We start from the raw sequence: 18,490 nt of genomic DNA on the forward strand, positions 1-18,490 counted from the left end.
CGACGCAAACACTCCGCGCTCTCCACCTGGAACAACGGCTCGGTCCACCACCACATATCAACGCACAGGCCCACACCACCTCAACGTGCCATCCGTGAAGCCAAGTGCCCGTAAATAAACACGGTCACCGAACAAATCAAGCTCGACAACCCAACTGGATAAGTGACAAACGCCCTCTTCTGATGTGCGTTGCAATACACACTCGATTTCGACGCTGCGGCCACACGCGTTTCTTACGCTGGGAATATTGCGGAGACATACACAACGACTTCCTTGCTCAGCAATGCCCGAATTACATGCTGAGATTCCGAGACAATCAAGAGAACTATAACTGCTTCGAGTGCCTTCACGAGCGGGCGCCGCCTCGACAAGGCAGTACGACCACACCACTTCGGCAATGCAGCTCCAGCTCTGGCGGTAGCAGCCGCGTCGGGAGCTTCCTCCGCCGAGTATTGAGCTGTGGATAGACAGCTAGTGAGATGCCTTGGATATGGCCTAGGGTGACTCGCTGCATTGTGAGCGCCTCACCACAACTTAGTCTCGAAGCGCTTCCGGAGCTGCTCGTATCTCTCCAGGCTGCCAACACTGGGCTTGATATTTTGTGCCGCAGCCACGACGTCTTGCTGTTCGACTGCACTCGCGCCTCTCCGCAGCGCGGCTTGTCCAGCCTTTCTGAGCAGACTCTCGAGATCAGCCCCGCTGAAATCATTGCATTCCTCTCGTCTTGCGACTTCGGCTAGGTCAGGGTTGATGACACCTCCGCGCTGGGCGATCAACGCCTTCAGAATGTCCACCCGTTCCTCGGGCTTGGGTAGCTCCACGTAGAGCAAGGTTTCCAGACGGCCAGGGCGCAGCATAGCCTCGTCAATCATTTCGGGACGGTTGGTGGCGGCAATCAGATAAATGCCTTCACGGGTGCTGAGGCCATCGAGCTCGGTCAGGAGGGTATTTACGACACGTGCAGAAGCTTCATGGAGTTCGGATGAGCGCTTAGGGACAAGAGCATCGAGCTCGTCGAAGAAAATGACGCAAGGTACCGATGAACGGGCACGCATGAAGACTTGACGGAGTGCTCGCTCTGACTCTCCCACGTACTGTACGATACATTAGCTTAGCCACAATAACAGTTTTAGAGAATCTTGTATTCCCAAAGGATAGACTGGGAAATTGTGCATACCTTGTTCAGCAACTCTGGTCCCTTCACGCTGATGAAATTGGCTTTAGATTCCGCGGCCACAGCCTTGGCAAGTAGCGTTTTACCGCAGCCCGGCGGGCCCCAGAGGAGCACGCCGGTCGGCGCAGAGATACCCACAGCTTTGTATCGTTGTGGGTTTTGGATAGGTTCTACGATAGCCATTTGAAGCTCATCTCGAACACCTGCAAGGGCACCCACGTCCCGCCAGGTAGTGTCTGGAACCGTGGCAAAGCCTTCTCGCTTTGAAGAGGGTACGATAGCTGGCAATACAGCGTCGAAAGCTTTCATTGAGATCGATGTATGCTCAAATCCTGGCGGTTCTGTCATGGTCTTGTCCCGTACACGATTAATAAGACGTATGATGGACAGATCTGTAGTCGATAGCTTATTCGCACTGCCATCCACATCCATCTCACTCTCTGCCTCCATGGCTTGTTTCTCAAGTGCTTCTCGGTATTGATCCATGGACCAGGTTCCGGCTTTGCTGACAAGATCCTTCAGATCAGCACCGACAAAACCTGCCGTCCTCTTCGCGAGAGAAGAGAAACTGACATCGTCGGACAATACAGTCCGGCGTGTTAATGCACGCAAGATAAGCTCCCTAGTAGGCTCATTCGGCACACCCATGTTAATCTCAGTATCGAATCGTCCACCTCGTCGCAGGGCTGGGTCAAGGCTGTCAGGTCGGTTCGATGCAGCCAGTACGATGACAGGCTTGCCATCGTTGGATTCCATGGCAAGACTATCCATTGATATCAGAAGCTGGGCCACGATACGCTTTTCCATCTGACTTTGCGCGCTGTCACGTTTCGGTGCGATGACGTCGATCTCGTCGATAAAGATGAGACATGGAGCTACTTCTTTTGCGCGCTCGAAGTGCTCCCGTATCTGCTTCTCCGACTCTCCTGACATTCCTGAGACAACAGAAGGTCCGAGGATCTCAATAAACGGCACACCAAGCGTGGCGGCAAAAGCTCTGCTTATGACCGTCTTACCACATCCAGGAGGTCCGTGAAGAAGAATGCCTCGAGGTATCGGGATATTCCGGCTATTGTAAGCTTCGGGTCCCAGAAGAGGCATGACCAGATGCTCCTTGAGCTGAGTCTTCACGTTATCGACTCCTCCAATGTCGCTCAAACTCATGCCTTTCGGGGGCGCTATATCGATCTTCTTTTCTTCCGCAGCCGATACTCTCTTCAAACGCTTGCTTTCACGGTCTCCGCCCTTTTGGCCCTCTCTCTTTTTGGTCTTTTCTTCATTCTCCTTGGGAGTGGCCGTTCCAGAATTGGCCCAGCCGTTGACGATTTGCTTGTTCATGAAATCTATGCTCTTGCTCTCTTCTTTCGGTTTTACGTCGCCAGCTCCAAAATCACCCTCAATCTCGTCCATTTCATCTTCACCACTCTCGTCTTCTTGAATGGTCAAGAGAGCACGGTCAATAGAATCCTCCAGTTGCTTCTTGGGACGTCTCCTTAGGGATGAGTTGGAATTTTTGATGTGTTCGTAGATAGCGTTGGGTCTGATCTTGAGAGGGGACTCATTGCTGGAATCAACATAGCGGCGGACCACTTGGTAGACGTCCCGATCAAGGCCACTCTGGAGCCTGTTGCGCGACATGGCAGGCGCGGGCCTTATTGGAAGAGCCTGCAGAATCTTGGCTCACAGCGGGTATAGATCAAGACCGGACGTGTTTGGGCGACGTCTATGGTAAAGGTGTCTTGAGTTTATGCAGCATCCACTGTGGCATGAAGCGATGGACAGTACGGAGTTGAGTGTAAAGGTGATGTATTTCTGGCCGAGCAGGGCCACTGTGTAGAGGAGGCTGTGCGATGGCGCCTGCCAATTGACTCACAGCTGTGAAGTGCCTCAAGAAAAGGTATCCTGGAACGACTCAAGGCGACCGGGAAAATAATGTTATGCGCGGCGTGAAGCTCCAAATTTTGGCGCGAGGTCTATCGATAGCACGGGCCCCGGCCGGCCGGCGGCGAGTCATGCATCATGCGGGCATGTCTCAACCAAGGCACCTCCGATTGCGCCCGCTTTCTTGATGGCGACGTCAACACCATGGGCAATTCGAACAGCTCGCGGAAGATCTCCGCACAGGATAAGTACGGCTATCTTGCCCCTATTGTGTCGCACTTCAAGGATCATCCGGAACTAACCTGCATCAGAGCGATCCTAGATATGAAGAACCAGCGCGATAAGCTGCATCAATACCAGAAGCGCATCACCGTCCTCACAGACCGCGAGAAAGAAATCGCAAAGGAGTGCTTGAGTAAAGGCGACACAACCCGGGCCAAACTCGCATTGCGACGCAAGAAGTACCAGGAGTCGCTGCTTGCGAAGACGGATGCGCAACTGGCGCAGCTGGAGCAGCTGACGAGCGATGTCGAGTTCGCGCTGATACAAAAAGATGTGCTGTACGGACTACAGCAAGGAACCGCGGTGCTGAAGGAGATTCACAAGGAAATGGGTGGCATCGAGAACGTGGAGAAGCTGCTTGGAGAGAGTGAAGAGGCACGCGCATACCAAGAGGTTCGCACCCACCTCCATGAGCGCACTATCCTCGGCAATCCACTGACCTTTATGCTACAGGAGATCAGCGAGCTTCTAGCGAACAAGATGTCAAACCAGGACGAAGACGAAGTCGAGGACGAACTGGAACAGCTGGAGCGTGAGGTCAACGGCATCCAAAACGACGTCCCAGTGCTGCCCGATGCGCCTGTCGCGCAGCCCGAGCTCACCCCCGAACAGAAAGCGAAGGCACAGCGAGAGAGAAGGGCACGGGAAAGAGAGCAGCAAGCAGCTGAGGAGACTCGGCAGCCTGTTGCGGCATAGAGCATAGCTTTGCCTGTTTTGAGCATCATAGAGCGAGGCGTCCGGAGTTTTGCGACACGTTATATCACCCTGTTTGAGTGCATTACCTTGTCCGGAGATGTGCAATACATAGACCGATCGTGTGGAAAGATCGATGTATATCATATACCTGGTTCAGATCACATCCAACATCTCAGCATTGGTTGGCCACGTGCTCATGTCGTAAGTGGTGATGCGCCTCGCCGGTTTGGCAAACAGTCTCAGCGGTGCGTCACAGCAAGTCACGTTTCTTTCGCCACTGTGAGACGTCGACCCCGATCAACTGAATACTGTCCCATCGTCCGCTCTGCACTTCGTGCTTCTACACTGTACGCCTTCCAGACGCGCAAGCGCGGCGATCGCTCGAAGCTACCCCGCTACCCCGCCATCATCAACACCGTCACCAGCATCTGAACCATGTCGCATCACCACGACCACCACCATGGCCACGATGAAGAGCATGCCGAGGCCCACGACCACGCTCATGATCACGACGACGACGTTGTACCCGCCCTTCAGAACCTGCTCTACCAACAGATCGACTTCAGCCGGCTGCGCACGCTGAACGAAGATGAATCGGACCAGGGCCGCAGCATCTGCCAAAAGACGTGGGCGCAGCGGCTAGATCCGCAGCCGGAGCTGAAAAGCTTCGCCGACGAGCAGATTCTCATGATAGTGCCGTGCGTCCTTCAACTTCTTGTACATCTACAACACTAATAAACTCGCAGCTTCACAGGACAAGTCCGCCTCCACAGCATCCTAATCCGCACCTCCTCGACACCCGCATCTCCCAAAACCCTCAAAGTCTTCATCAACGACGATTCCCTCGACTTCAGCACCGCCTCGGACAAGCCACCCACCCAGACTCTCGAGATCTCACAGACTTCAGAGATCCAGGAGATCCCAGTGAAGCGCGCACTCTTCAACACGACACGGGCGCTCGCGTTATTCTTCGAGGATAACTGGAGCGACGGCGAGGAGGACGAGACAAGGATCAGCTACCTAGGCTTCAAAGGAGACTTCATGAAGCTGAACAAAGAGCCTGTCAACTTTATGGTGGAGCTGGCGGCGAACCCGAGTGATCACAAGACTATCGCTGGGGTGAAGGAGGGGTTGGGCAGGACGATTCAGTAGAGATTGAAATTGAACACACAGCCAGGAGACCAAATATAAGATGGTGGACTACGAAGCAGCACAGCGAGGCTTTGTGAACAGTACTCTCGGCGGTCACATCTTGTTCAAGTCTATGGTCCGCGCTGCACGGACATGGAATCGAGTGGGGAGTAGACATGCACGGAGGAACATGTCACGATATAAGTTCATGTGTATTGTCCACTCGTCGCTCAGAAGGCGCGTTAGATGGGACTGACATAGTCTTTTGTAGAACAAGCAAATCATCCATTTTCTACTGTGTCAGCCATACATTTAGGCATTTGCGCAGAGGTGACATACTCTGGGTATCATTCTTCAAACCAAACTAGCAAATCGTGTCCTCCAAGGCAGCAGTATGCCCATGCCGTCGCGTGGTCGCGCGGTTTGTTCCAGCGCGCCTGCATTCCACAGCTGTGGCAGCTTTCCTCCAATCTCAAGCGTCCTTCACATCTTCTCCGCAGATATCATTGTCCCGATTTCCAGTTCCTGTTCCCAGTTCGGACCTTCACACGTGCTTTGTCGTCCCCAGCACCTCCCCTCTAACCTGCGTCCAATCAATACTCGCGTCCAGCTCCTCCTCCACGCGCCCAACGATCGCCACACTGTCTCCTCTTATGATGTACAGGCCCAGCGGCACTTCTTCTGAGGGTACGTCTTCCTCGCGCGGCCGGATGATGCGCTCTACGGCTTCGGAGAGGACAAGGTTCATGCTGCCGTCGCAGGATTCGAGGGTACCGACCATTGTGCGTCCGTCGAGCGTGAGGACTGATACCTTTTCTGTAGGGATGCATCAGGAAAAGCAATTGCGCAAAGTTGAGAGAGGACAGGCATACTGTGAAGGTAGTGGTTAAGCGCCATTGTGATGGGGTAGAATGTATCGAGAGTCCGACGGGCGGTAATTAAACGCTCCGACGGGTTCGTCTCGCTGTCGTGGAGCAAAGCGGTGGTTTGGAGGAGTGACGTGAGTTGTTCGGCGGGAAGCGCTGGCAAAGCGTCCACAATGCGAGTGTAGGCGCGAAGCTTTGCGAAGAGGTCGAGATGCTCGGAACGTGCTGGTCTGTGCGCGGCCGCATGTTCGCAAGTCTGCCTCCAAGGACTCTGCGTCCTCCATGTATTGAATACGATTGGTAACATGTTACTATTTATTGTTTAAACCCGCAACTGTCATAGCCAGAGCTTCGTTCGTCTGGTCTGGTCTACGCCCTTATGCAGTTCGGTCTCACACCTCCTTCTCGATATCATCCGCACTCGGAATCCGATCTAACTTCGTGCCCATGAACTCACCAAGCTTCCTTACGCAATCCATCATGGTTTTCACATCCTCCAGACTGATGCCAATTCGTCTCGACCCGCGAATGTGCCACGCCGTCTCGAGCGGCAGATTCTGTATCATGATTCCGACCAACACGACCACCTCGGTATCGATATCGTCGACAACTTGCCGGTCGCTGAGGTACAGCCCATATGTGATCTCGGTGCTAATCCATCGAAAGTCCTTGTGAGCGTCGAACAGGGCGAGCGTCTTGTCTGTGTTGTGCGTGTAGATTTTCCTCAACCAGTCCATACCGCGGGCATGGTTCTCGCTATTGTTGGCCCAGCCTTCGCGCGAGAAGCTATAGTCGCGGTCCTCGGGGCGTTCCACTTTGGCTATGGCGAGGATGGCTTCGAGGGGTTTGCATACGCCGATGATGGAGACAAGCTTGACGAGCGCTTCGCGCAGGGTGCGAACAACCTTCTGTCGCTGGTCGCTTTGCTGGCAATCCGGTTTGCTAATGATGTAGAGGTAAAGCTGGTCTGCGAGAAGTGGCTCTGTTCCGCCAACCAGCGCCGCCAGCGTGAGGAGATACCAACGACTGTCGCCGAGGCTGGTGATGGTGAAGGCTTCTTCGATGGATTGGAAGAGCGCAGACACCTCCGGGCGAATAGCCGGGAGGGCAGGAGTTTCGGAAGCCATTCCGACTATTCGTAGTCGTTGCTCGGCGATATGGTGAGCGTAATGCTTCCCAGGTGTGTCGTTGCTAGGGTGAGGGAACCTGAGGGAATCGCTCTTTTCGTTCGTCGTTCGCTTTAGCAGACCGCAACAGGCGTACGTAAGTCTTCTCTTATCAGGCTCTAATATAACTTTTGTTCAACTGCCTGTTATCCAATGCTCGATACAATCCTGCAAATGCTCCGTTCGGTTTGGTCTTCTTGTCTAGTGATCCAATGAAACACTCGGTGACAACGCTTCTTTTTCGTTGGCAAGTCTACTGATCCAGATTGGGTGACGCAGCAGAGAAAGACTGGTAATTCACAATGGCGCTTGCGCTGTGTGTACAGTCGTGGTCGCTCTTGCTGTGTAGACCCCCACAGTGGGGCATAAGCCTTTCAGTGCCTCGGGGACGCTTGAGCGATTCCGAAGAGTGTGGCCCAACTGTTACACAGAACCACGCTTCTGGATACCCCAATTACAGCAAAGGGAAATCATTGCATGCCCGAGGCCTCCTCCAGTGTTCTGAAATGTCGGCCCTTCATCCTCCGAACCCATACATTCCAGGCAGGTGTCCTCAACATCAGGTCTGCGCGCAACACACACTGCCTCACTAAGCCGACTGTGCAAGAATAGCCCATTCTGTTCGTTCGTATTCGCCGGCGATGGTTTGTCACACTCCGAGATGTACAGCTTGGCTACCTGCAAGCGCGGTTGTAGGACGCTACGAATACAGGTTGCAGTCCAATAGACAGTTGAGGACTTCTTGAATCTTCTAATTCTTGTTTCCTTTGTCCACAATCTTCCTACGCCTGCCACAAGGTGACTGGAGCCATTTGTCGCCCCTCTCCCTCGCTGTACCACCAGCGATGATGTTTCAGTTGTCGCCTCTATAGAAAGGCGATATGCGCCTCGTGCCCGACCAAAAGCCAAAATCTTTTGATCTTGGTCAGTATCATATTCGTGTTGCTCAGCAGTCACTCTGGCCCTTGCTCGTCTCTGCTTCCCCATCCTTCACGATACATCCAAAGATTCAAAGGTACCACAGCCGGAATAATCTCGAACTCGACCATCATCTCTACGTCCTTGTACATCGCGGCTTTTGCTGTCGGCGTCTTGTTCGACTGAGGGTTTGGGCCATGATCAGGATTAGCAGGAGGTTCATGATTGTTGAAGTCACCACAGGTATATATTGGCTGCACGGCAAGCCATACTGCGAAATATTTCTCAGACTTTAACGTTTCCATAGAAGATTGTCAAGACTATAAGTGTACTTTCATGAGACTCCCCGCAAGCATGTCTAGTTCTGCCACACGTCTAAGAGCAAATACTTGCACCCAGACAATATCTTGAAGTAAGCATACCTGTCTATGGTTGTTTCTTTTCGGTGTCCAGCTGGCAGCTCTGCCTAGCAAGCCGCGTGGCCTATATTGTACCGCTCAGTGTAGCTTTCTAACCATCGGCGACCACCGCATGAGATCCACTGAGGTCCCGAGCAGGTCCCGACGATGCTCCTGTATCTGCGCCGGTCAAGACTGTACTCATGGCAAAACTGTACTCACGTCACCTCGTCGGTCTATTTGGGATTTTCAACCTCCGAGCTATCAAGCAGCCGCACTGACACTCGGCTATCGTCGTAGTTTTATACTGTGTATATTCTAATGTGTCTCATGCCAACCGGAAAAACCTGTGGCCGTCCCCCGTGTGCTCTTGCCTGCAGTTTCCACACCGTGACAAGATTCATTTTGCAGCCACAAGATAACTCGAATCAGGGACAATACCGAGAGCTTAATTCAAGGTTTCGCCGTCCACCCTACCTTTACTTGCGCTTCTACATTCGAGCCGAGCGCCTAATTCACATCGTGAAATGTGCGGTTGGACGCATTAGCTATCAGAAATCCAACGCGACCACGGCAGCAATCCTGCTCGAGCCCTAGACTACCAACAGTCCTCAAGAGCTACGTGTTTCGCGAGAGTGCATAGCACTCGCAAGATCGCAGGTTTTGGTATAACTCTAAACGCCAGTCGAGTGCAACTTTTCGATGAACCTACTGTACTGTGGAAGGCGAGATCCAGGCGATCTCAGGTTTTCAACACTACGGTCAAGCCGTTGCATAGAGCAAACTCTCCGAGCCCCGCAGAATAAGTAACTCATAGGTAAGTTATCTCGATATCATCGTGCATCAGCAACTCATAACAGGGGCCGTTGATTAGTATTCCTACAAAATGTACAAGAATTCTACGGTCCGAGTCGTATCCTCCTTTTGCGCTACGGCAGAGAAGCATGGCAGTCCGACGACATCTTGGACCCCAATTGCGGCGGGAGCCCTGGTAACCACTGAGGAGATACGCAGACAAGCACATCACCTCGCCACACTCCAACAAGGCACCCTGGTCATGTCACATATCGTAGGGAAGCATTGCAAGACCATGCTCGCCGACCGCACGAAATATCTCGCACGATACGCTGACGATGTAAATTCAGCGGACGCCAATGCAAACCACGCTTATTTTGTCCGGATCATGATCAAAATACAGGAATTATTAAGGGATCATGTTAGTGTTCAAGTGGTAGCCCAAGCCCCAGCAGCAAAGAACTCTAGCACGGTCACTTTAGGTACGCTTAGAAATCTCTACGATGCTCTGGAAGTCGAAGTTACCAACGAAGAGGTTGATTATCCCGATGATGTTTCCGAAGGTTCTGTGGCAAGCTCAACAGAGTCGACGTATGTACCTGATACGTTCGACCTTGAGGGGGATCTGCTGGCAAGCTGGAATCACTTCGTCAGCACCTACAAGCCGCTCTTCGAATACCCAGATAAACGATTGTCAGACACGGAGCATCTTGACCAGCCATTTTTCGAACACTTAGAAGAACGATTGTCCAACGCCGAGTATCTTGACTACTGGTAGTACCAAGACCAAGATGACATGGGCCGAAACTTCGATTACTCCACCCTCAAGCCAGGCGTGGCTGCCTTTTCCACAGAAGTTGCTGTCGCCTTGCTTGGTGACCAAGAGGAAGAGATATACAAGGCCAGGGACGCTCTCATCACGCTTACAGGGAAAAAGGACTTCCTTCACTTCGCGGAAAACCCGAAAGATCGACGTTACCTTTTGTCTCGAACGCCGGAAGACGTTACAGTGCTGAGGAAAGTGCATGGACAGAGCTATCTACTTCCATTCAACCTGTTGACAACGCCCCACCCTGGTATTCCCTACCTAAGCGAGCATGAACGTTTGATCAGGGGCGATCGAGATGCCGCACTAGCCCGCTTCATGATGGACCTCAATCTTGAACGCGTAAGTTCACGTGTACCAGAATCATCGAGACAGTCCCACTAATGTTGATTAGCGATCACACGAAGCATTCTGAAAAGCGACTTAATTGTTTCCAAGTAGTTAGGATGCCATATCTCGGGTGATTCGGAGGATCAATGAGGTGACCGATACAAAGGTTTCCGATAGGGTTCTGGTGCAAACAACCTTCTGTGCCTCTTTACTCCAACTAGCAATCAGGATGGACCCACTGCAATCCCACTGCGAGCTTCTGCAGACCTGCAATGACCTGAATGGCCTTGCAATTAAGTTTCGGAGCCGATTCGAGATCAATTCACGATGCGAAGAGCTTCTGGGGAAATTGGAAGCTGCTATCTCATGGGTGAGGGAATGGCCAGTTCCATTGCTTCGCGAAGAAGAGGTGGTAAAAATTAGCCAGGATCCAGTCAAGCAGCAACAACTGGAGGGCATGATCCCTTCCGCAATCATGATTTGTTGCTCGGAAGGGCAAATCTGACGCTATGTGGCAAGTTTCGTCTCCTTCTTTTCGTGCTGGCAGAAGACTTCAGTCTTTGCGTTTTCAGCAGGCTGCGTGTTTTCTATATACGTTTTCCCTTGGATAACCTGTATGAAGAGGAATTGCAGGACGGTTGTCGTCCATTCAAACAAAAGCATTCAGTCATAAGAAGTATAATTCATGATATGTGTGTGTAGTGTTAGCTTGTTTCCACAGCAGCCTCATCTTCTTCGGATTTCCTCGATGATTTCTTGCCAACTCTTCTTATCCATGCCCAACGCTTCTCTCGCCATCTCCATCTCCTCCTGTGTCGGCAAGTTTACTATGGTCAGGTACATGACATCCGGCTTGAGGGCTTTCTTCACACCCTTCATAGCATATTCTATTGGTCCTCTAGGCTGCTTTGCTGGTTGCTTCGCTTTAGGCAATAGCTTGCCGTCCTCGCCAACTTCCCGGAATTGAGAACCACGGATTTGTCTGAGCTGGTCAAGACGGCTGGGGCCTCTCCTGCCATGCACATAGTCGTCATCGTAGTCGTATGCTGTGGAACTTCCGCGTTCGCGGCCAGGAAGCAAACCTTCGCGTGCGCTGCGAAGACCACCGCTTCCGCCATTGCTTCTGCTTCTGCCACCAACACCACCCTCTTGAAGACTTTCGACTGCTGCAAGCGCACTTCCAAGAAGTCCGCCACGTTGGCGACCACCTCCACGGCCACCTGCACCGCGCATGCCAAGTAGTCCACGGCCTTCCACAACAACCTTTCCACCTGTCACAAGGGACACTAGGTGTCCATTGTTGCAGGCGTTGTTCGGATCTGCAAAGCGATTCTTGAATTCTGGTGCCTCCCCGTGTGCCTTCGTGAGAGCTGCATCCGGATTGTTCCCCGAGAAATTTGCCTGCGCCCGTCGGTCGAAGTAATCCGCAACAAAGTCCTTATTGCGCATCATTCTCTCCTTGAAACTTTCATCACGTTTGAGCTCCGGGCGCTTCACCATATCGTCGAGACCAGGATAGATAAGTGGTGCGATCTCCAGCGGCATCTCATCAACGTTTGCTTTGCCGGATGCTATGCGAAGGGGACGAGTGAACTTTGCAGATTTCGACGCGGGGGAATCCCCAGGAAGTCCCCATTTTGAAACATTTTTAGCGTTTTCGAAGTTCACAGTCTCCATGCCGAGCTGGATGCCGCCAGTGACGCTGGCGTCTTGTTTGCAGATTATTACCATTGCATAGAGTCCCGCAGGCATAAAGACATCCTTGTTCATTTGGTCCAGGAAGGTGTTTGATCTAGCCCTGCCCTGTATTTCGTGACCAACTCTGCAATGTAATTAGCGAAAATGTTCGTGCAGCATGGGTAGCATCCATGGTACGTACTCAGCAGCAATCGACACAGCAGTGGTGACACCCATTACTATCGGTCCTGGCATTGCCATGCCGACGATTCCCGCTGTCAAAGAGACTGCCTTGAACCAAGGCGATCCTTGCGCAGATTTGTCCCAACTTTCCAGAAACTTCATGAAAGTGTCCTGGTCGATGCCCAGTGGCTCCAAATCCGGAGCATATGCACGCGTCCATCCCCTCGCTTTCGAGCCCGGCCGCCTCTGTGGTATAATCACGGGATTAGGGAGTCGCGACACTTCTCCGTTGTGTATCTGTGTTTGGTGGTTCTTCGCTTCAGCAACGGTATGTGCGAGCTCCGCGATGGCCTGATCGGAATTCGAGGTGATAACCTCGTACGATGGAGGAGAGCCTGCGGCTTCGTCTAGCGCCCACATACGTTCCTCGTTAGCCGTCTCTTCATCTTCAAGCGACTTCCCGTTGACTTCTGGCGGATTCTCGTTTGCATCATCATCGGTATTACGACTTGATTCCCCTCGCTCTTGTTCTGCCAATGCTGCTTTGCGGTCCTTTCGATCATGGTATTTCTCGCCAGCGAGGCCGATTCCGACTGAGACGCCCTGCGCAAGCTTTCCGATAAGGCCAGTCATGACGCTGCTACGTGGGTTCTAACGAAGTAAAACCAACGAATTCAATAGGGCCTCAGATTTTAATTAGTCAACACTGATTTTAAGAAGACGTGTTTGATCGAGATATACTGAAGCATCCCCGACAGCTGGGCAGAGTACTACTTATACCCTCCTCGCGGTGCATCCCCAAATGCGCTCCATGCACCTATCTAGCCCTTCGTGGGAGCCAGTGCGAGACAAGCACTGCCATGGTGGAACTGAAAGCTTCGGTGGCTTCGTATGAACCCCGCCTTGCGTTCCCGGCAAGTTTTGATAGGCAAAGCTGGTAGGCAATCCCATGGTAGGGTCGAAGAAAGTGCTGACAGGGGCCGCAACCGGGATGGACCGGGGCCAGTGGCTGTGCGGAAGCTGAGATGCGATTGGCCAGCGCACTCGTGTCCCAAACAAGTCAAGCCCACGAAACTTCACAGTTCTCCGTAGAAGGTATCGACGCGCGGACAAACGAAGGCTCGCGTTGGCAAGTAAAAGCGCTGCATCGCTTGTCCCCTTGGTCTGGATGAACAATCGGTTGATGCCTTATCATGTGAAAGCAGTTAATTGCAAATGTTAGCGTACGGGTCGCAAGCTAGGGCACGGCAGCTGCCATCGTGATACGAGAGGAGCAATTACTGTTATCCGTAGATTGACCTCTCCATGTCATGAAGATTGGACTTCGACAATGATCCTAGTGTCTGCAGCGAGAGACCATTTGCAAAATTGATGCACGAGTTTCCAAACCTTGAGAGGCCCTTGGTCTCTATGTGTTCCGCTTCGCATCAGAAAACGAAGCTAGGCGAGGTCGCGGTGAAGACGGAGGAGTCGAAATTGAGGGTGAAGTATTGACTTCTGGGTCACTTGTCAACGAGCAAACCTGGGCGAGTATGGCACAAAATTCGCGCCTTTGGAGAGAAGCAGAGAGCCTGGGCGCGCACTGCCCGGCTGTAGGCAGTGGGCCCCTGTCCGCGAATTATCTCTGTTCTTCATATTCGAGAAGTGATGAACATGTCCGACATCCAGTATTTAGGATGCGTGTGAGACTTTTGAGTCGTACGGCCGTAAGGCCGTGAGGCTGCTGAAGTGCACCAAACCGGAGAAGCGCATTGCGCTAGGCGACCGAGTCACTCCGACTCGGGAGGACCCTTCGTCCGACAAGTCCACCATTCAAGCCATCTGATTCACCTATCATCTCGCCGGCGGAGATTTTGCAGTGTGGACTGAGGCATGCGTAGTCGCGCCTATCCGTCATTGGCGCTCCGTCGTCTCGAGATCGACTGCTTCTTACCCGCGAAAGCGTGAAGGCTGACGAGGGCAATGTCACTGCGCCCAGAGCTAGAGAGGGGGCCGTGAACGTCTGCGCATGAATGTTATTTTAGATTTGTGTATAAGAACAACGGAACCCATCCCAATCTCTTATCCAGCAGCAACAACAAACACACCCCACATCAGACACACTTCTTCTAGCCTTACACTCCTCGCTCGGCGACTCCCACCCTCAGACAATATTCCGCACAACATGGCAACCACTATCCGCAAGGCTCTCATCCCGTCGTTCGGTGATGCATCACATATTGAAATCGTTGATGCTCAAATCGAGCCCCCAGCAGCGAACCATGTCCAGATCAAGACCATCTACGCTGGAATGGGTGGCGCCGACTTCCTAATGCGCGAGGGCACCTACCCTCAACAAAGGAGCGCTCCGTTGACGCCTGGATACAACCTTATCGGGAGGGTCCACAAGAATGGTCCCGGAAGCTCGAAGTTTCAAGTTGGCGACATGGTCGCCTGCCTCACCAAGTACGATGCCGACGCTGAGCTCTGCAACTGCCCCGAGAAGTACCTTGTCCCGGTTCCTGAAGGTATCGATCTTAAGCAGGCAGTAACCTTGGTCCTCGACTGGGCTACAGCCTACGGCATGGTTTACCGCACCGCGCAAGTAAGCAAAGGCCAAAAAGTATTCATACACGGTCTGAGCGGCTCGGTCGGCTACGCACTGCTCACGCTCTGCAAGCTAGAGGGCGCTGAGGTCTACGGTACGGCACATCCATCGAAACTTGATCAGCTCCGTAAGGATGGCGTCACACCGTTCAGCTACAAGGACAAGAACTGGATTCAGACCATGATAGGCATGGGAGGAGTTGAAGCAGCTTTCGATGCGCTCGGGTGCGTAACATCAATTCCACATAAGTGTTTTCTTGCCTGCTAACGCAATCACAGATACGAGTCCTGGGACGAAAGCTGGCAGATCATCAACCCCAAGGGTGGGCGGCTCGTTGGCTACGGTGGAAACCAAAACACCCTTAACGGGGAGTCGGGCAATAGAGGCCAGCTTCCCTCCATTGCGAAGCTTCTAGCAAGGGGTGCAAATCCCTTCTGCCCTAAGCACACAAGTTTCTTCTACATCGACCGAGACCAGAAAACGTACGGGCCAGAACTGCAGAAGTGCTTTGACTTGTTGGTCTCCGGCAAAATCCAGGTTCCAATCAAGAAGGTGTGGACTCTGGAACAAATCCCGGAAGCGCACAGGGAGAGAAACAACTTGCCCGGTATCGGCTCAGTGGTGGTGAAGATCAATGACGATCTGGAAGCGTAATTGGATATTTTTATAGCTGCATCTTATACCCGAAATCTATTCACTTTCCGACCTTTTACCAGACAGAACCCATCTATTCGGCCTCTATTGACTCTTTATGCTAACTTGCTGAAACAACTATCTGTTCTGCTTATGATCTCACCTCAAACGCCTACTGACTGGCTCCTGGTTCCAGACACTATCCTTCTGCCTCCATGCCCAGCATCTACACCACCGCCCTGTGTGTTCAAGAACACTCCTACAGGCCAATGGGCAACGACACATCCTCCAGGGTATTGCTCCGATATCGTGCATTGGCACCACGTCTCCGACATTGACTTTGGTAGGGCTACACCGCAGTTCTAAGGTATCTGCGGGCTTCTTCGGGCTACAAGAATTGCATGCAGACCGCTGCCCGCCGATCAGCCACAGCATGAAGCCCAGGTGTCACAGATGCCGTAGGTTTATCGCTTGCTCGTTCTGTGCAACGGTCCCACCAAAGGTTACATTATTTAAGAGGGTGTCTTTGGGGCTGAACATCTTTCTCTTTTGTGATCGGAGCGCGCGTCGTTTTCTTGTTTCTCTACATTGACGTGGGACTTGCAAGGCGACCTTCGGGATATTATTATTTCACGCCCAACACTTTGAAAGACGAACAAGATGGCCCACGGTAAATCAGCCATCTCCCACAAAGAAGACAGCTCGACTCGGACTTCCCACGGAGATGCGTACGACGCACAGAAAGACTGGACAGTCGAGGAAGAGCAGGCAGTCAGGTACTCCGTACCAGCACCTACCATATCGATCTTCGCTAAATGATCAAAAGGAAGAAAGTAGACCGTCGCATCTTCCCTATGCTCTGCATCGTCTTTGGTCTCTCCCTCATTGACAGGACAAATATTTCGGCCGCATACGTCGCTGGTCTTGGAAGGGATCTACACTTGGATGTCGGCTCGCGATACAATCTAGCTTTGCTCATTTTCTGCGTCTGTGTGTGTTGACCCAAGCCTCGCTGAGAATGAAATGCTGATACTTGGAAAGCTTATGCGTTATTCGACCTGCCATCAAACATCATTATTCGCCGCGTAGGTGCAAGGCGCTGGCTCAGCTTCCTCATCTGCGCGTGGGGATGTATCGTCCTAGGAATAGGCTTCGTTGACGACTGGCGGTTTCTCATCGTACTAAGAACACTTCTTGGAGTATTCGAGGCTGGGAGTAAGTTGCGGTTCCTCTGTCCGGGGACGTTGCAAGTCGGCTATGCTGATTGAAATAAGTATTGCCTGGTGCTGTGTACATCATCTCGTCATGGTATCGCCAATTCGAATCCGCGAAGCGTATGTCGATATGCATCGGCGCGGCTCAGCTTTTCCTGGCGTTTGGTCCTGTGGTAACTCCAGTACCTTCGTCCCAGACGTTCGAGCTCACAATGATAGATCGCGTACGTCCTGAGCCTGATACGTGTAGGTGACAGAAAATTCAGCCACGGGTGGCGCTGGATCTTCCTCGTTGAGGGAATGATCACCATAGTCGCTGGGCTTTTATCGCCAATATTCCTGGTCGATTGTGAGTTTGCATAGTACTAGGACTAGGACAAAAGTCTGGGCACAAGTGACCTGCACGTTGCCTAACCCTAAAGCAACACATTGTACTCGGCCTTTTGTCTTAGTGCTATAATCGCCCAGCAGCGGCCCTAAAAGACTGACACTTTTTCAGTTCCGGAGAAAGCAGGCTTCCTGACCGACCGCCAGAAGTACATCGCCACATCGCGCGTCAGTCTAGAGCAAGAAGGCGCTCATGCGGAGCACGTCTCGTTCAAAGATTCCCTGAAAATTCTGTGGGACTGGAAAATTGGTGTCTACTGCGTCCAGCATTTTGTCGTGGCTTCCAGCATATACTCACTCAATTTCTTCCTCCCCATCATCCTTCGGGATAACTTAGGTTCGGCTTCACTTAGACATCGGATTCTGCAGCACTGATTCTACCTTCAGGTTTCTCGTATGCACTCAGCCAGCTTCTGTGCACGCCACCATACGTATTTGGAAACATCCTACCCTTTGTCGTCGCTTATTGGTCTGACAAGCACAAACTCAGATGGCCAATGCTTGTGTCACAGTCTGTCTCTGTTATTGTAAGGGAGACCAAAGTACATGATCATCGTGTCTTAGTAACAGATATCTTGTACCTACTGCGATGGTAGGGACTCCCGCTGACTTTGTGCCTGCGTATCCAGATCGGTCTACTCATCGCGATGTACACAAAGCCACCTGGTGTTCGCTACTTCGGTATCTTTCTTGCGGCGTTCGGTACACAAGCCAATGTCCCGGCCACACTGGTTTATGGACAGAATCAGACCGCCAAGGTTCAGAAGCGAGCTGTCGTAGCCGCGGCAATGGTCAGCGCTGGTGGCCTTGGAGGTATTTGCGGAAGCCTCATTTTCAGGAGACAGGACGCGCCGTGGTATTTTCCAGGCATGTGGGCCACAATTGCATTGCAAATGCTTTACTCAATCGTCACGATCTGCATGTCGATGCATTTCACACGTATGAACAGGCTGGCAGACGAAGGCAAGAAGACATCGCTGGAAGGTGTGCAAGGGTTTCGATATGCGCCTTAGTGGGTACCGGGGCCATACATAGGAGATACGTTGGGCGTTTATTCGGACGACGAAATGGACGAGTTTGTGTCGGGGTCGGGCGAAAGGCACTTCCCCGGGTCTCCAACTTTGGTGTCAAAATATGGCGCGTCACGAGCAAATCCAGTACTGGGTGGTGAGGCAGTTAAAAGCAAGGCATCATTCGTAGGGATGTTCTCACGCGTGTAGTCGCCCCACCATACTATGATGCAGGCGATCTCGCTTCCTTGATGCCCTGTTGCTGTTTGACTCGTCAAACCTCCATCTACCAGCAAGCTTTGCCCAGTTACGTATTTGCTAGCATCGCTTGCCAAC

The 18,490-nt window shown here is 52.3% G+C and overlaps 9 protein-coding genes across 9 annotated transcripts; 5 read left to right on the forward strand and 4 right to left on the reverse strand.

Moving 5' to 3' along the window:
- Positions 1 to 495: 495 nt before the first annotated feature.
- CC84DRAFT_460472 (AAA-domain-containing protein) lies at positions 496 to 3,002 on the reverse strand. The gene is made up of 2 exons (XM_018186371.1): positions 1,178 to 3,002; positions 496 to 1,094 (listed from the first exon to the last, which is right to left on the reverse strand). Exons 1-2 carry the CDS (start codon positions 2,810 to 2,812, stop codon positions 525 to 527), a joined length of 2,205 nt encoding a protein of 734 aa, XP_018040395.1. The 5' UTR covers positions 2,813 to 3,002; the 3' UTR covers positions 496 to 524.
- A 257-nt stretch (positions 3,003 to 3,259) lies between these two features.
- On the forward strand, positions 3,260 to 4,033 carry CC84DRAFT_1184185 (charged multivesicular body protein-like protein 6; the record flags this gene model as incomplete). Its single annotated transcript, XM_018180730.1, has 3 exons — positions 3,260 to 3,303; positions 3,367 to 3,730; positions 3,791 to 4,033. The coding sequence occupies 3 exons, from the start codon at positions 3,260 to 3,262 to the stop codon at positions 4,031 to 4,033; spliced, it is 651 nt and encodes a 216-aa protein (XP_018040396.1).
- A 195-nt stretch (positions 4,034 to 4,228) lies between these two features.
- On the forward strand, positions 4,229 to 5,498 carry CC84DRAFT_460467 (DUF1000-domain-containing protein). Its single transcript, XM_018186370.1, has 2 exons — positions 4,229 to 4,731; positions 4,780 to 5,498. The coding sequence occupies exons 1-2, from the start codon at positions 4,469 to 4,471 to the stop codon at positions 5,183 to 5,185; spliced, it is 669 nt and encodes a 222-aa protein (XP_018040397.1). The 5' UTR covers positions 4,229 to 4,468; the 3' UTR covers positions 5,186 to 5,498.
- Positions 5,230 to 6,210, reverse strand: CC84DRAFT_1161041 (Sm-like ribonucleoprotein). Its single transcript, XM_018177639.1, has 3 exons — positions 6,037 to 6,210; positions 5,504 to 5,980; positions 5,230 to 5,456 (listed from the first exon to the last, which is right to left on the reverse strand). The coding sequence occupies exons 1-2, from the start codon at positions 6,059 to 6,061 to the stop codon at positions 5,709 to 5,711; spliced, it is 297 nt and encodes a 98-aa protein (XP_018040398.1). The 5' UTR covers positions 6,062 to 6,210; the 3' UTR covers positions 5,230 to 5,456; positions 5,504 to 5,708.
- A 126-nt stretch (positions 6,211 to 6,336) lies between these two features.
- On the reverse strand, positions 6,337 to 7,525 carry CC84DRAFT_1161042 (uncharacterized protein). Its single transcript, XM_018177640.1, has one exon. The coding sequence runs from the start codon at positions 7,155 to 7,157 to the stop codon at positions 6,423 to 6,425; it is 735 nt and encodes a 244-aa protein (XP_018040399.1). The 5' UTR covers positions 7,158 to 7,525; the 3' UTR covers positions 6,337 to 6,422.
- Positions 7,526 to 9,499: 1,974 nt separating this feature from the next.
- CC84DRAFT_460557 (uncharacterized protein) lies at positions 9,500 to 10,330 on the forward strand. Its single transcript, XM_018186372.1, has one exon. The coding sequence runs from the start codon at positions 9,570 to 9,572 to the stop codon at positions 10,083 to 10,085; it is 516 nt and encodes a 171-aa protein (XP_018040400.1). The 5' UTR covers positions 9,500 to 9,569; the 3' UTR covers positions 10,086 to 10,330.
- An 859-nt stretch (positions 10,331 to 11,189) lies between these two features.
- CC84DRAFT_1172516 (uncharacterized protein) lies at positions 11,190 to 12,956 on the reverse strand (the record flags this gene model as incomplete). Its single annotated transcript, XM_018179986.1, has 2 exons — positions 11,190 to 12,285; positions 12,343 to 12,956. 2 exons carry the CDS (start codon positions 12,954 to 12,956, stop codon positions 11,190 to 11,192), a joined length of 1,710 nt encoding a protein of 569 aa, XP_018040401.1.
- A 1,177-nt stretch (positions 12,957 to 14,133) lies between these two features.
- Positions 14,134 to 15,616, forward strand: CC84DRAFT_1161044 (GroES-like protein). The gene is made up of 2 exons (XM_018177641.1): positions 14,134 to 15,134; positions 15,189 to 15,616. Exons 1-2 carry the CDS (start codon positions 14,488 to 14,490, stop codon positions 15,562 to 15,564), a joined length of 1,023 nt encoding a protein of 340 aa, XP_018040402.1. The 5' UTR covers positions 14,134 to 14,487; the 3' UTR covers positions 15,565 to 15,616.
- Positions 15,617 to 16,358: 742 nt separating this feature from the next.
- CC84DRAFT_1082192 (retrograde regulation protein 2) lies at positions 16,359 to 18,157 on the forward strand (the record flags this gene model as incomplete). The annotated part of the gene is made up of 7 exons (XM_018173968.1): positions 16,359 to 16,533; positions 16,585 to 16,758; positions 16,818 to 16,930; positions 16,977 to 17,106; positions 17,257 to 17,481; positions 17,532 to 17,671; positions 17,774 to 18,157. The coding sequence occupies 7 exons, from the start codon at positions 16,359 to 16,361 to the stop codon at positions 18,155 to 18,157; spliced, it is 1,341 nt and encodes a 446-aa protein (XP_018040403.1).
- Between the last annotated feature and the right edge of the window lie 333 nt (positions 18,158 to 18,490).

This window comes from Paraphaeosphaeria sporulosa (genome assembly GCF_001642045.1).
Source record: "Paraphaeosphaeria sporulosa strain AP3s5-JAC2a unplaced genomic scaffold CC84scaffold_2, whole genome shotgun sequence".
NCBI classification, from domain to species: Eukaryota; Fungi; Ascomycota; class Dothideomycetes; order Pleosporales; family Didymosphaeriaceae; genus Paraphaeosphaeria; species Paraphaeosphaeria sporulosa.